This window comes from Nuphar pumila, chromosome 2 (genome assembly GCF_984573655.1).
Source record: "Nuphar pumila chromosome 2, dmNupPumi1.hap1.1, whole genome shotgun sequence".
NCBI lineage: Eukaryota > Viridiplantae > Streptophyta > Magnoliopsida > Nymphaeales > Nymphaeaceae > Nuphar > Nuphar pumila.
In genome coordinates this window covers 89,459,463-89,475,710 of record NC_143250.1, presented here as the reverse complement: position 1 = coordinate 89,475,710, position 16,248 = coordinate 89,459,463, and the positions used below count along the sequence as shown (strand labels likewise).

The following is a 16,248-nucleotide window of genomic DNA, read 5'->3' as shown; positions in this document are numbered from 1 at the left end:
AGAAGCACTTCAAGATCTAAGGATTTCGTAGCTCTGATACCATGTAATGAAATGGTGGTCTTCAACAAATGCACAAATAACTCACAAACAAGTGTCTATTGGAGACACTACAAGCATGACCCTTGAAAGGGTATAAAAGGAAGAACACTTGAAAAATAAATAATACTTTATTCATGAACAAAATGCTTAAGAAGCATGGTTATTGACATTGAAGGGGTTCACCCCTATATATACAAAAAGGTGGAAGAGAGAGGAGAGCTCATTTTGAGCTCTCCAAAAGAGACGTTGGATTCCAACGTCTCTTAATATAGCTGTTGGACTACAGTCCAACAACATTTATTATTATAGCTGTTGGACTATAGTCCGACAACATTTATTATAGCTGCAGTCCAACAGCTATTTGCACAGTCAAGTTCCAACACTGGATCAAATATCTAGTTTCTATTGAACTAGATGCTAAAAAAGAAAATAAAGAAAAATAGAAAAAGAAAATAATAAAAGAAAATATAATAATATTAAATAATATATATATATATATATATATTACAGTTTACATTTTAACATTTTTTACCTATCAAGGTTGTAAGTATCGTATCGTAACCTGTATCAGTTGGGCCCAAAATAAGTATCTTATCGTATAGTAAAAAAATCATAAATTTTGAAAAAAATTAAAAAATTCTAAAAAAACCAGAAAAAATAGCAAAAATTCTAAAAAATCATAACAAACAATAATGAAATGCACAAAATACAACCATAAAATCACATATGCATTTATGTCTCTATGAGCTGCATAAGACATCATCGAACATCAACTATCTCACAAGAACAATACAAAATATTAAATATCTTGCAATTAAAAACATGCTACAACTACAAGACTCATACTTTTATATTAAATAAAAAAATATATTATCGCAATAGTTGCACTCTATTTTCAATCGGCTTTCACTCATTACTTGAGTATCCAATTGTCATGCCGGATCATCTGATGCCATCTTTGTTGTAGGAGTGTGGAGCCTGACTTCTTACCTTAACTCATTTTCTTGAGTGGAAAAATGGTGAAAATGTACTTTTTTTTTTTACCTTAGCCCACTTCTTTGGGTGAAAAAACAGTGAAAATGCACTCTTGACGAAATCACGGAAGTCCTCTCCCCGACACAAAGATCTGCCCCCAAAATGGTCTCACGACTCCTAGGGTGCATGGGAAGCTCTCCGGTATGTTCTATATGAATGAGGGTTTCGGCCCTCAAAACCTCTTTAAAACCCAAAAACATAAAAGCATGATTTTGCTCATTTTTAAGTTCGCAGGTACCACATGGTACGATATGGCATGACGATACACACCTATATCGAGTTATGGGTGTGTATCGTATCAATCTCTTGTATGATATAGACAACATTGGTACCTTTTATTATCCCTCATATTTTCTGTGTTTAGTGCTATTTTAATTATTTTTGCATTTAAAAAAGACTTGTACTTAATTTATTCTCTCTTGTTGTTCCCTTGCGACTTACAGTGTACAATTGCGCTTAAAGTCTGTTTTGCTTTTGTTGAGTCTGACGTAAGTTGCCCGGTTCAGGTGAATCAATACCCCGAAGGGACAACCCGTATACTTGAACTGTAATAGCCTGCAGGCAAAATTGTGAATGAAGTAAATGCGTTGAGCTTTCTTTTGTTCACCCTCGTTGTGATTGCTTCTTATGATTGCAATTTCTCTTCCTCTATTCTCTCTTGCTCTCTTGCACTCTGATTATAAGCTTCCGCGATCGGCAAGCGAGCTGACAAGTAGGCTTGCAGCGGTGAGGAAGGACCATCGTGCCGCGTTGGCCCATTGAAGGAAATTGGCCCGTGACAAGTGGTACCAGAGCTCGTTCTCGTGTTGGGGAAGGGACTCCGAAGTCGGTGTCGACAGACATGCCGACATGCTACGATTTGTGAGCAAGACATCGTGGCGTCTTATCAAAACTTGCACAACACCAAAGGCAAGGAGATGGGTTCATCTCGGGGCCAAGAAGAGTTGGCTGCAACTGTTAACAAGCTGGTGGAAGAGGTGACTTCGCATGAGGAAGCGATTTCATGCGCATGTGAATCATTCAATGGACTGAATGATGTGATGGCGAGCCTGCAAGGGCAGGTAACCTTATTAATGGGGTCGGTCACTTCGTTGACGACTACAGTGGCCGACTTGCAGACTGAAGTAGGGGAGCTTCAGTTGAAGAATCGTACGTTGCAGCGGACAGTGACCCTAAATAGCGGAAATGGTGAGAGGCCATCAAGGATTGATGTGCCAAGACCCGCAAAATTCAATGGTTCTCGTGACAGCAAGGCCATTGAGAACTTCTTGTTCTAAGTAGAAGATTACTTGGATATCCAGAATGTGACCCTCGAAGATCTGAAGATTAAGGCTGCAGCAGCCTTACTTAATGAAGATGCTATCGCTTGGTGGAGGCGGAAGCGCAATGACATGGAGATGGGTCAATGTGTGATAGACACTTTTGATAATTTCAAAATGGAGTTGCGCAACTACTTCATGCCAAGAAATGCGCAGAGGCAAGCTTATCGGATGGTTCATGAGCTCAAACACACTGGTTCGTTGCAAGACTATGTCAGAACGTTTCAGAAGCTTATGTTGGAGATACCTAACATGCCAGAAGACGACATGCTCAACTGATTCATTGTGGGACTTCAGCCATGGGCACAGTCTGAAGTGGAAAGGAGTAACCCCCGTATTTTGGAGGATGCATATGTGGCGGCAGAGCGCTTAGTTGACACTCAGCGTAAGCCTTTCACCCCATCAACCAAAGTTGGGAAGAAGCCTGACCACGGAGGCAAGAAGGATGAGCAGCGCAATGATAAAGGTGAAGCGTCGATACCATCAATCCGAAAAGAAACAGAACTTCACAAAGTATAACAACAGCAACCAGTGTTGTTAAAAGCGCGCAAAAAGCGCGCCTCGCCTCGAGGCGAGACCCTTTTCGCCTTGAGGCGCACGTAAAAAGCGCAATAGCCTCAAGGCGTACGCCTCATGCGCCTTGAGGCGTACGCCTTGAGGCGAGGCGCGCCTCAAAGTGAGGCGCGCATTAAACATCGGATGGCCCGGACCCGAGTTCGACCCGGATCCGGGCCCGTATTCTCGAAAGATCGAGAACCTGTGTCTTTAAAAAAGACACAGGTGCTTCGGGGCGAGGGAAAGCCCTCGCCCCTTCTCTCTCCACTCCGTCCCCTTTCGTCCACCGCCACTGCTCGCCGCCGGCCACCACTCGCCGCCGGCCACCACTTGCCGATCACCGCCTCTGCTGAGAAGGGATCACTCGCAGTGCAACCACTCGCCGTGCGACCACTCGCCGCCGCCACTGCTGTCGCCGGCCACCACTCGCCGCCTCTGCTGAGAAGGGATCACTCGCAGTGCAACCACTCGCAGTGCAACCACTCGCCGCCGGCACTGCTGTCGCCGGCCACCACTCGCCGCCGGCCACCACCCGTCGTCGATCATCGTTTTCCTTCAGGTATGGCTTTTTCGTTTTTTTTTATTAACCAGGGGCCTATCTAGGGGGGGCAGGATTGGGCTGTAGCCCAGTCCTGCCTCCCGAAACAGTTAATTTTTTTTTTTTAAAAGCCCAGTCTTACCCCAACCCTGATTCCATATGAAATAGATTTTTATCCATTTTTGTAGCTCAGCCCAGTCCTAGCCCAGCCCTGACTGCAGCAAATAGTTTGATTTGTCCATATGAAATAGATTTTTATTAATAATTGTAGTCATTTTTTATCCATATGACTGTGGTCCCTTGTTTTCCTTTTTTGTCCATATAACTGTAGCGATGATGATTTATTGGTGTGCAATCAAATATGCGATGTCCTGAATTGTTTAAGCATGCATTGATTTGGTTTTTCGTCAATAATGCTTGCTTACTTGAGGCATATGAGAGAGAGAGAGAGAGTCTGGACATCTTGTGCAGAATACAGTCCAGAAATTAATTCCTTGCTGCTAAATTTGCATATTTTATTATTCTTTTGGAAAGCATCATTTGCTTTTCATGGTGGCGAATATCAATCTGCTTTGAAAAGAAAGGAACTGAAAAGGCTCTTATGGAACTTGTATCCCTTGTCATGTTGGTGGTCACTTCAGCGCAACTTCTCTTGAAGATAAAAGTTGGACATAAAGGAGCAGTTGTATGGTTATTTCAATCAGTTTCTGATGTATAGGAGCCCACCCGACCTACATTTTGGAAATAAATTTGTTGAATGAAACAATAAAAAGCAACTTTTTCTTCAAACTGACTATTTAAGGATCTCTCAAGATGCTATTAGGTCTATCTAGATGTTGATCCATAGGATATTTTACACTATAACCCATTTTAATTGAATTAATTTGTGATTTTTATTGGGTCACATCTTTGAGTATGAAAACAGTCTCAGTTTGGAGTGCTTTTACAATAGGATAATGAAGCAAACTAAAACAGATTGTGGGGTTGTAGGTTTCTTTTCACTACTGTGTAAACTGAGATAGAACACACAATTGAAATATTCAAACATAATGGTGACCTCTGTTTAGCATATTCAATATATGTTTTTTTTTTCGGCATTTTCACAATTTCTTGGGGTTGATCTCCGGAGTTGGTTGGTGTTTTCTTTTTGTTTTTGAGAAGAAATCTAGGATCCAAACCACCTCCACTCTATCTCTACTATGTGTGTGTGTGGCTATAAGTGTGCATTATTGAATGAACTTTGAGACCCAATTAAAAAACTGACCTAATTATATTTATTATTTTTTTCTTGTCAATTATGTTTTTTTCTAGGATTCGTATATAGCTTATACACCAAGATTGTTTATTTTGCATTTGTTTTCATGTAATGTGGTCAACAGAATGCATGATGTTAATATATATTTTGTGTTATGTATTTTTGCAGTTGAAAAATGGCAAAAGATGTAGGATGGGATCATGGAGTTAAAGTTCCAAATCCTACTAAAGATCCCAAACTTGTAGGACATGTAATTTGCAATTACTGTCATAAACTGACTACAGGAGGCATCTATAGGCTAAAACATCACTTAGCTGGCACAAAGCATGGTGTAAGCATGTGCGAAGCGGTTCCACATGACGTGAAAAGATTTTTTCAGAATCATCTAAAGGATCAGAGGCTAAAGAAAGAAGAGTTAGAGCAAACCAAGTTGGATATCGGGAGAAGTGTTTATTTTGGATCATCAACCAGTGATAATGTGAATAAAGAAGCTAGTAGATCAGGTAGTGATGCAAAAACAAGTGCAGCTGGTCCTATGGACCTTTTTGTGAACAAAGAAGCACGGCAAACCACAATAAACACTGCTTTCAAAAGGGATGAAAGAAAAAATGCATGTCGTGCCATTGGTAGATTTTTTATGCAAATGCCTTATCATTTAATCTTTGCAACAGTCCATATTTTGGTGCAATGGTAGAAGCTATTGCAAATTATGGGCGAGGGTTCAAACCACCTTCTTATCATGAGATCAGAACGTGGATTTTGAAGGACGAGGTAGATTGTACTCATGAAATTTTGAAAGAATTCAAAAAAGAGTGGCCAAAGGTTGGTTGCAGTATTATGGCAGATGGTTGGACAGATGGGAAAGGAAGAAACTTAATTAATTTTCTTGTGAACAGCTCATCTGGGACAGTATTTTTGAAGTCTGTTGACATCAGCGACATGGAAAAAACTGGTGCAAATTTGTGTCAGTTGTTTGAAGAAGTTGTTAAAGAAGTTGGTGAAAGTAATGTGGTGCAATTCATTACAGATAATGCACCAAATTATGTGGCAACTGGAAATATGTTAACAGCAGGAAAAACATGTTTTTGGACACCATGTGCAGCCCACTGCTTGGATCTTATGTTAGAAGATATTGGAAAGATATCAATTTTTAAAGATACAGTGGAAAAGGCAAAAAAAATTACAAGATACATTTATAGTCATGCATGGGTATTAAATTTAATGAGAAAATTCACAAAGAAGAAAGAACTTCTGCGTCCAGCCGTCACTCGTTTTGCCACAACATATCTTACACTTCATAGTATTGGATGTTATAAGAAAGAGTTAAAGTCGATGTTCTTATCTTCAAATTTTAGAACATCTAATTACTATAAGAAATCTGATGCTAAGAACATTTCTTGTATTGTTCTTAATGATCATAAGTTTTGGGCTGCCATATCATATGCAATTAAAGCTATACTACCTCTCGTCAAAGTGTTGCGACTCGTTGATGCAGATGAACCTGCTATGGGATTTTTGTATGAGGCAATGGATAGAGCGAAGGAGGAAATTGCTTCAAACCTTGACAATGTCCAAAGAAAATATAAACCTATTTGGGATATCATTGATAGACGATGGGACTTGCAACTTCATAAGCCTTTGCATGCAGCTGCCTATTATTTAAATCCACATTTTCATTATGCTGACAACTTCAACCCTGATGGAGAAGTTATGGGTGGCTTTTATGATTGTGTTGAAAAATTAGTTTCTGATGCAAATATTCGGTTGAAAATTACAACACAAATCGATGCATTTAAAAAGGCAAATGGCTTGTTTGGCAGAGAGGCAGCTGTTACAACAAGAAAATTAAAAAGTCCTGGTAAGTTTGCAATTATGTTGTTATTTGTCAATATTTTTTTATGTTTTTGTTAATTATAACATTCTTAATGTTTTTATCAATTTTTTATTATTTTATTTGAATGCAGCTGATTGGTGGAGTTCATTTGGGCACGAAAATCCTGAGTTGATGAATTTTGCAATTCGAATTTTAAGTTTGACATGCAGTGCATCGGGCTGTGAGAGGAATTGGAGTACTTTCTCATTGGTTTGTGACTTTGTATTTTATTTTTGAAATACATTTTTATATTTTAATTATCTTATATTTGATTATCAATGATTTGAAATTATAGGTGCATACAAAACGAAGGAATAGACTTGAACAAGAGAAGATGAATGCATTGGTTTTTGTAATGTACAATATGAAATTAAGAGAGAGAAATATGAAGAGGAGGGCTACCAAAGACCCTATATGTCTAGATCATATAGACTCAGACGATGAGTGGATTGTGGAGAAGGAAGATCCAGTGTTGCCAAGTGATCCCAATTGGTTGAAGGATTCATGGTTGGATCCGAACTTCGACATAAATGCCATTGAGCATGTTCCTATTGAAAAAGTGACTTCATCTCATGTTTCACAAAGTGGTTCTAGGCAAGACATGTCTTCAAGAGATCGAGGTAAAGTTATATTCCTTTTACCTAGCTATGAATATAAATGTATTTTTTTAATTACATAACCTAAATATTTAATACATGTTTTTTTATTGAAGGAAAAAGAAAAGCAAAAGAAGTAATTGAGGACGTGGATGAAGAAAGTGTAGATGATGAAGAGTCAGAGAATGAAGATGAAGAAGAACCTATTTATATGGATTCTTCAGATGATGATATTGAAGACTTAAATATTGATGATGACGAGACACAACAAGAGCCTAGGCCCTAATTCATATCATAGAGCTATTGGCCATTTATATGTTTTTTGGGACTTTCAGTTGTAATTGTGAATGTTAACACTCATTTTAAAGAATTCTGGACAAATACATTAACATTTGGTTGTTAATGTTAACATGCATTTTTTAATTATGACATGATGTTGTTAGTGCTAATATGCATTTTGTTGTTAATGTTAGTTTTTTATTGAATGAATGCTCATATTTATGCAATTAGATACTTATATAGATCAAGTTGTTGCATTAATGCTACTTTTACATGTTAATCTCATATTTTTTTCGTATTTATTTGAGATTTTTTATTTCGTGTTGGTTGGCGCTTCATCAATAAAGCATTTCTTATTTATTTATAATTTTAGATCATTTTTATAGTTTTTTTTAAGTTTAAAATTTTTTTTGAGGCTTACGCTTTGCGCCTCGAGGCTTACGCCTCGCCTCAAATTTTGGTGGAGCGCCTCGCTACGCCTCAACGCTTTTAACAACACTGACAGCAACAAGGGTGCGGTTGTGACATGTTGGTTCTGCGGCGATAGACATATCGTCAGGCAGTGCCCAAAGCGCCTTGTAAAGGACGACGAGCAAGTCAATGCTGCACAGGAAGAATGCAGCGATTTTGAATGCAGTGACACTGAGACCATGCAACCAAGGATGGGGTCATGCGATCGATCAACACAGCTAGAAGTTGCGCAGCTAAGAACATGCAGGCCAGTAAGGAACTTATGTACGTAGAAGTCATTATGAATGAAAAGTCTACTTCAGCAATGATAGACTCCGGGGCCACACACAACTTTGTCTCGCGGGAAGAGGCAGAGCGGTTGGGCTTGAAAACTGGGCCAAATCTGAGGACTATCAAAACAGTAAACTTTGAGGCCAAGCCCATCCTTGGTGAAGCAAGAGATGTGACTACTTAAGTGGGGAGTTGGATCGGCAAAGCCAACTTCTCTGTGGTTTCCCTGGACGATTTCAAGGTGATTTTGGGTATGGAGTTTCTGCGAAGCCAGAATGTTATGATGCTGCCAAAGTTTAACATGTTGACGATCATGGGGTCAGACCTGTCTCACACAGTACAATGCCTTACGTAGAAAGGCAAGTCTTCAGTGTTATCGGCAATGCAACTGAAGAAGGGTGTCAAGCATGGGGAACAGACATTCTTAGTTGCAGTGCGTGCAGATGAAGGGAAGGTAGAAGCAGCAGTGTTGCCGACCCTAGCCCCACTATTGGAGGAGTTTCGGGGGGTGATGCCTCCAGAATTGCCAAAGCGTCTTCCGCCAAGACGTGAGGTCGACCACAAGATTGAGTTGACCCCCGGAGTGAAGCCTCTCGCAATGGTTCCATACCGTATGAGGTCAGCTGAACTGAAGGAGCTGCGTAGGCAGCTAGACGAGATGTTGGACGTAGGCATTGTTCGTCCATTAAAATCCTCATTTGGTGCCACGGTCTTTTTCCAGATAAAACATGATGGCTCTAAACGGTTATGTGTGGATTATCTTGCTTTAAACAAGGTCACAGTGAAGAACAAGTACTCATTGCCATTGATAGCGGACTTGTTCGATCAGCTAAGCAGTGTCCGTATCTTTTTCAAGCTAGATCTGCGATCGGGTTACTGGCAGGTGAGGATTGCCGAATGTGATGAGCCGAAAACAACTTGCGTCACCCGCTATGGTGCCTACGAACTTCTAGTAATACCATTCGGGTTGACAAATGCTCCAGCTACGTTCACGACTTTAATGAACCAGATCTTCTACCCTTACTTAGACAAGTTTGTGGTAGTCTACCTGGATGATATCGTGATCTACAACAACATGGAGGAACATGTTGGGCACTTGCGAACAGTGTTTCAGGTGTTGAAGGAGAATGACCTTTGTGTCAAACGAGATAAGTGCCTCTTCGGGCAGGAGGAGATCAACTTCCTTGGTCACGTTGTGGGGCGTGATGTGCTGCGTATGGATGGGCAAAAGATAAGGGTCATCCAAGAATGGGTTCCGCCAAGCAAAGTGTCAGATTTGCGGTCATTCCTCGGTTTGGCAAACTATTATCGACGTTTCATCGATGGCTATTCCCTCATTGCTGCGCCCCTCACAGATTTGTTAAAGAAGAATCGGGTATGACTCTGGACAGGAGCGTGCCAAGATGTCTTTGATGGCTTGAAGAAAGCCTTAGTGAGGGAGCCAGTGTTGCGACTGCTTGATCATTCGAGACCCTTTGAAGTCCACACGGATGCCTCAGACTTTGCCAGTGGCGGAGTTATTATGCAAGATGGTCATCCGATCGCATATGAGAGTTGCAAGCTGAAAGATGCAGAGAGGCGTTATACAGTGCATGAACGTGAGATAACCGCCATTATGTATTGCCTCAGGACCTGACAGCACTACCTTTTGGGTGCCGAGTTCGTCGTCAAGACGGACAATGTGGCCACGAGCTATATTCAGACGCAGAAGAAGTTGACTCCTAAACAAGCTCAATGGCATATGTTTTTGGCTGAGTTTGACTTTGCCTTGGAGTACAAGGTTGGAAAGACCAATGTTGTGGCAGATGCTCTGAGCCGTAAGGCTGAACTGGCAGTTGCGCACGCGGAGCTTTCTGAAGTGCAATTGGAGGGTGCATTGTTGAGCCGCATCCGCGGAGATACGCAGCAGGATCCGACCGCACAACACCTTGTTTCTCTGGCGCAGGCAGGGAAGACTCGGCGATTTTGGCTACAGGATGACCTCTTTGTAACAAAAGGGGTACACATCTTTGTGCCACGATGGGGAAGCCTTCACCGAGAGCTACTCAAGGAGTGCCATGATACACTATGGGTCGGCCATCCTGGTCAGGAGCGGACCTTAGTACTCCTTGAGCGCGGCTACTATTGGCCGCAGATGAGAGGCGATGTTGAGGGGTATGTGCGGGCATGCCTCATCTGTCAGCAAGATAAGGGGACAAACCAGAAGGCTGCCGGTCTCCTTGAGCCTTTACCAATTCCAGAACGTCTTTGGGATAACATCTTCATGAACTTTATTGTTAGTCTGCCGAAGGTAGAGGGCCTCAGTTCTATTTTGGTTGTGGTGGATCGTTTCTCAAAGTATGCCACCTTCATCCCAGCTTCCAAGGAGTCCCCTGCAGAATTGTTCGTAAAGCATGTGTTGAAGCACTGGGGCATGCCAAAGAGCATTGTGAGTGATCGCGATGCTCGCTTCACGGGCAAGTTCTGACGTGAAGTATTTCGGCTACTTGACTCTGAGTTGCTGTTTTCAACAAGCTTTCATCCGCAGACAGATGGGCAGACAGAGCGCATCAACGGGATACTGGAGCAGTACCTTAGGCACTTTGTTAGTGCCAATCATAAAAATTGGGTGAAGCTCCTTGATGTAGCACAATTTTGTTATAATCTGCAGAAGAACGAGTCTGCAGGCCACAATCCGTTTGTGATAGCCACGGGGCAGCAGCCACTTACCCCGCACACTTTTGCCGCACAAGAAAAGGGAAGTCCATCCTTCCCCTATCAGTTTGTTCGCGATTGGCACAAGCAAAATGAGTTGGCGAAGGCATTCTTACACAAAGCGGCAAAGAGAATGAAGAAGTGGGCGGACAAACATCGTCGGTCCGCAGGGTTCCAAGTTGGGGACCAAGTGTTGGTGAAGTTATATCCTGGTCGCACAAGCTTCTTCCGCGGGCGGCACCGCGGACTACTCATAAAGTATGAGGGACCCTTCACCATCACAAAGAAGGTGGGCAAGCTGGCATACAAGCTGGAGTTGCCCTCAGACTTCAAGGTGCACCCGGTGTTCCACGTGTGCAACCTCAAGCAGTTCCATCCAGATGATGGAGACCCGGAACGCAGTGTGCCACAACGCGCTCCCATCATGCAACGGGCCGAGAAGCACCTCAGTCAGATCCTTCGCCATGAGGTCAACTATTTGGGGCAAGCGAAGAAATACTTGGTGCAGTGGGAGGAAACAACAGAACCAACGTGGGAGTTTGCATTTCGAATGAACAACCGCTACCCGGCTAAAGTCAGGGCTTACCACGAAACAGATGGCGCCGAGGACGGCGCATGATTTGAAGGAGGGAGCATGTTCCCTTGTGACTTACAATGTACAATTGCGCTTAGAGTCTGTTTTGCTTTTGTTGAGTCTGATGTAAGTTACCCGGTTCAGGTGAATCAATACCCCGAAGGGGCAACCCGTATACTTGAACTGTAATAGCCTGCGGGAAAAATTGTGAATGAAGTAAATGCGTTGAGCTTTCTTTTGTTCACTCTCGTTGTGATTGCTTCTTGTGATTGCAATTTCTCTCCCTCTATTCTCTCTTGCTCTCCTGCACTCTGATTACAAGCTTCTGCGATCGGTAAGTGAGCTGACAAGTAGGCTTGCGGCGGTGAGGAAGGACCGTCGCGCCATGCTGGCCCATTGAAGGAAATAGGCCCGTGACACTTGTATTCTCTGTGATATATATCATTGAAAAAAAGAGATTTGATAGTCAGTTCCTCTGTATTTTTTTCCTGATTTTCAAACTTTTTTTTATATTTATGATTTTTTTAATAACTGGGAAAATTTGCCTTATTAACCACATTCTTTAACGTAAAACCCTGGGCCCCCTTGCCCACCAGAGAGTGGACCCAGCTTCAGCCTTGCAACAAAGGATGCACCTCTCGGTTTCGAAGTCATGCTGTCCTTAACATGGTGATATTAATGAGTCACCCCCACCAGATTATTGGAGCCCGTGGGCAAGGTCTTCCAAATGTTTGTTAAGCAAAATGAGTACTTTTAAATACGTGCCAGCTAGCTTCCTGGAGGAAGGAGAAGAAAGTTACTTCATGTTCAGGTGTCATTCATTTCAATTAAGATCTGTTTCTTTCGTAAATCGAAATGACTATGACGTCTTCTCAATGTTCAATCTCCACATTGTCTTTAACATCCAACTTCAACTTTTAGTCTATCCTTTCGCCCTGTTCTTGTCTTTTAACTTTTTTTCAGTGAGTTCAACCCAAATGTGTTTGACATTGCAAATGGAATGATGGTTACTCCGACAAAGTTGTTTATGGAAAGGATTTACGTGTGGGAGCTGGTTGATACATAATGACATGTCAGAGGTTAGATGTATATATTTTAGAGCTGTGCTCAAGTGTTGAGTGTATTTCGACTCTTAGATTTGCTCTATATTATACTTTTGTATGCTTTAATAAATGAATTTTTTAAGTTGGCATTCCCTATGTTGAGGTGGATCCAGCATGCTGAAAAAGATATCACAGTTTCTGAATAATAGTCCATGACTATTTTATTTCGTCTAAAATGAATCCATGTATATGATATAATTGCTGATATTGGCATTGAGAAAGAAAGAAGTTGAAAATGATATAATTTGGTCTTGATGTCGGATGCGTTTTAATTCCATGACTCTATTATTGGTTTGTTTGTAGGACAATACAAGATTTACCCTGGCCAACAAGGGCTCTGCTCATCTGGTAGTGGTAACTTGTGAATGTTATGAAGTTGACGGGCGTCCCCACAGGGGGCATCCTTTGCCTCAAGATCGAAACTGGGTGTACTCAGGGGGGATCTCGAGGGTTTTACCAAGCGGAGGCCTGCAAATGTGCAGTCAGTGATTTGGAGAGGGGGGGGGGGGTGGGCGGGTTGTTGTGGTTTTCCTTGGCCTAGCCAAAAAGAAAAATGCCTTGTTACATATTAACAAGGAGAATGCTGGCAGACATCTCGGATCTTGTTGGTTGTTGATTTAAAATGAATGTTGGCTCTGAAAACCAACGGTTTTTTTTTTGGCAATTTGTCATGATATTTAAGCCTTCAATCCTCTTTATGTGGTTTCTGCTTACGACTGCATTTTTTTTCTCAGCAGGCTAGAGTTTAGGCCAAGAAACACAAAAGGTGATTTGGAGAGGGGAGAGAGCGGGTGGGGGTGGGGGCAGGGGCGGGGTGTGGTTTTCCTTGGCCTAGCCAAAAAGAAAAATGCCTTTGTTGCATATTAACAAGGAGATTATGCTCGCAGACATCTCGGATCTTGTTGGTTGTTGATTTAAAATGAATGTTGGCTCTGAAAACCAGCGGGTTTTTTGGCAATTTGTCAGGATATTTAAGCCTTCAATCCTCTTTGTGGTTTCTGCTTACCACTGTATTTGTTTTCTCAGCAGGCTAGAGTTTAGACCAAGAAACACCAAAGGGGAATTATGCCTGTGACTGTCTGCTTTGCTGTACAGAAGCGTCCATCTAAACCCAGGTTTTCCTCGGGTTTGAAGCAGCAGTTCCACTGGCCTTTTAGCAAGTTTTAAATTCTGCCTACTGTTGGTGGGTGAGTATTGTCACCTGAGACGCTTGTGCTATTTTCCTGAGGATGTCTATTTATTTCAGTGTTGTACACTACAGGCAGCGAATGAACTGTAATTTCTACAGAAATTTTCAAGTGTTGTTTACCAGGTTGAAATATGTGTTCGCATAAAATGTTTCAATTAAGCTACCATGGATCTCTCCTACTTATAGTGAGATTGGGGGAGGCCCATAATGTCTTCATAACTGTCATGTAACCCCCCAAAACCCAAAAGCCGCTTTCATGCATGTCTCTTGATGTGTCCATATCACATCCAAGTTGGATTTGATCCTATCCAAAATTCAACAATATGTTCGTATCCTTGTTTTGAAAAAATAGGACATCTTTTGCATGTTTTTTGTTAAGAGCTAAATTAGGAGGTTGATATGATAGAAGATTATTGGGCCTTGAGGCAAATCATCCAAATGATGAGCAGAAGAATGGAGCTAAAAAGATGTCGCTTTTTTGTTATCTCAGTGCTGATTCTTGTGAGATTTTCCATTTTCAATTTGCAGGATTGTCAATGTCCTCTCTTGTTTGGGCGCTTGGTAATGGTCAAAGCATGGAAATGGGATCTTAAATCCGTGCCAATTTTCCCATTTGAACTACCAACTTTACTTTTTTATCACACAGATTATCTTCTCCGTAAGAACAATCATCAGATGCACTGTTACTCTTCCGTGCTTGTTGCTTATATTTCATTGTTGAGAAAAGTGATGGTTCACCCACTAAATGGTCCACCCTCTTTCCTCCCCTTCAAAATTGGTTTATTCCATATATTTTTTTAGCAAATCTGATCGTGTTGATGTGATCTCCATGGTTGAAAAATAGTGATTAGACTCAAACTTTTTGATGTGTTGGTAAGATTTTACAAGGGCCCAAAAATCAACTCTTTTGAAATTTATGAAGACCATAATGTATAATTAATTTGACACATTTATCAAAATGTCTTATAATTTTTGGGATATAAATATTTGGATTTAAAAAGACCTTTTTATTCTTTGCACATGCGAGCTTTTTTTCAAATACGTGATTGTTTTATGCAGAATAGTTTTTCTTCTTGAATCAATATTTCTTTGATTTAACATTAAAAAGTTTTGTTTTTATCGTCGTTGAAAAAAAAACTGAAAAAAAATTGAGATACAGAACTATAACTTTTATATTTTGAGTCAAAAAAAAAAAACCTCTAGGGTTTTCATTTATGAGTTTCAAAACTGAAATAGAAACACACTATAAATAAAAACAATTGAACGATCAGATGATGTTTTGACTCATAAAATGAAGGATTTTGAAAAAATACAAAAAAATAAAAAAATTAGAAAGAAATACCTTTTCAACAAAACCTGATTTGGTGAAAAATAACGAATGGATGTTGAAATACAACCTCGACAGTGTTCTTAAAATAAGAGATCAACATGCGCAGCTATGCTTTTTTTGTATGTTCTATAATATTTTTTGGCCATCTTCACCAAAATTTTTGAAAAACTAGCAAAAAGAAAAAAGATAGATTAGGACATTAACTTTTCAACCCCACTAAGATCACTTTTATCTAATGAGTTGTTTGAGAGAAGCATCCTCTGAAAGATAAACTGTTCAATATATGCAAGGATAAGGAAGTCCGAATACAATAAGAAAGTTTGCATAAAATATATGTGAGAATGAGAAAATTCACATAAAATATATGCCATGTTGAGAAAGTCTGAATAAAATATATGTGAGGATAAAAAAGTTCTCATAAAATACACGTGAAGATGAGGAAGTTCACATAAAATGATGAAGTATATACAAAATATCTGCATCAAACGAGAAAGTCCATTTAAAAATAAGTGTGAACATCCAGTTAAACTTGAACCTTAAAACTTTGCAAATATCTAACAAAGTTTACATATAGCTTAGAAGTTCTCTTAAAAATAGGTAAGAACATCTTGTTAGACTTAGAAAATCGCATGTATTTTAAAGGGAATCACATATTTGGTAGAAAAATCACATATATATATAGGAAGAACTTCACATATATGTAGGAGAAAATCACATGTATAGGTAGAACTTCGCATATATTTAGGAGAAAATTATATGTTTAGAAGGAACTTCACATATATATAGGAGAAAGATCACATATATATAATAATCTCTATTCTTAGATCTGTATTTCTTTGATTCGACGTCAAAAACCTACATTTTTATAGTCGTTAAAAAGTTGACACATACTTATAATTTTTTTATTTTGAGTTAGCTTCAAAACTCTTATAGGGTTCCTGTTTTTGAGTTTCAAAACTGGAATAAAAGCATGCTATGTAGACTAGAATAGATGAATAGTCTATCTTTTAACAAATGTTTTCCCCCAACAATCATCAGATAAATGTGATCTTGGTGGCATTGGAAAACTAATGTCGCGATCTATCTTTTTTTTTTCTTTTTTTTTTTATTTTCAATACAAGTGGTTAA

At 40.2% G+C, this 16,248-nt stretch overlaps 2 protein-coding genes across 4 annotated transcripts in view; both read left to right on the top strand.

The window, feature by feature from the left end:
* Positions 1-13,922, top strand: part of LOC149846023 (uncharacterized) — a 37,164-nt gene extending 23,242 nt beyond the window's left edge. Inside the window, exon 2 of one of the 3 annotated variants that reach the window (XM_089996121.1) lies at positions 13,631-13,922. The gene's annotated coding sequence lies outside the window, so the exon portion shown is untranslated. Of the gene's footprint in view, positions 1-12,904; positions 13,011-13,627 lie in introns of those variants that run through there. The other 2 variants (XM_089996122.1, XM_089996123.1) reach the window with 2 other exon arrangements.
* On the top strand, positions 3,813-7,895 carry LOC149846024 (uncharacterized). The gene is made up of 4 exons (XM_089997827.1): positions 3,813-6,599; positions 6,706-6,824; positions 6,910-7,234; positions 7,327-7,895. Exons 1-4 carry the CDS (start codon positions 5,429-5,431, stop codon positions 7,494-7,496), a joined length of 1,785 nt encoding a protein of 594 aa, XP_089853953.1. The 5' UTR covers positions 3,813-5,428; the 3' UTR covers positions 7,497-7,895.
* Positions 13,923-16,248: the final 2,326 nt, after the last annotated feature.

Bases quoted from the DNA above. Each gene is read 5' to 3' on its own strand.
- LOC149846024 (XM_089997827.1), top strand. From the start codon at position 5,429: ATGGTAGAAGCTATTGCAAATTATGGGCGAGGGTTCAAACCACCTTCT. The intron at 6,600-6,705 runs GTAAGTTTGCAA...ATTTGAATGCAG, and splicing joins AAGAAAATTAAAAAGTCCTG to CTGATTGGTGGAGTTCATTT. The intron at 6,825-6,909 runs GTTTGTGACTTT...TTGAAATTATAG, and splicing joins ATTGGAGTACTTTCTCATTG to GTGCATACAAAACGAAGGAA.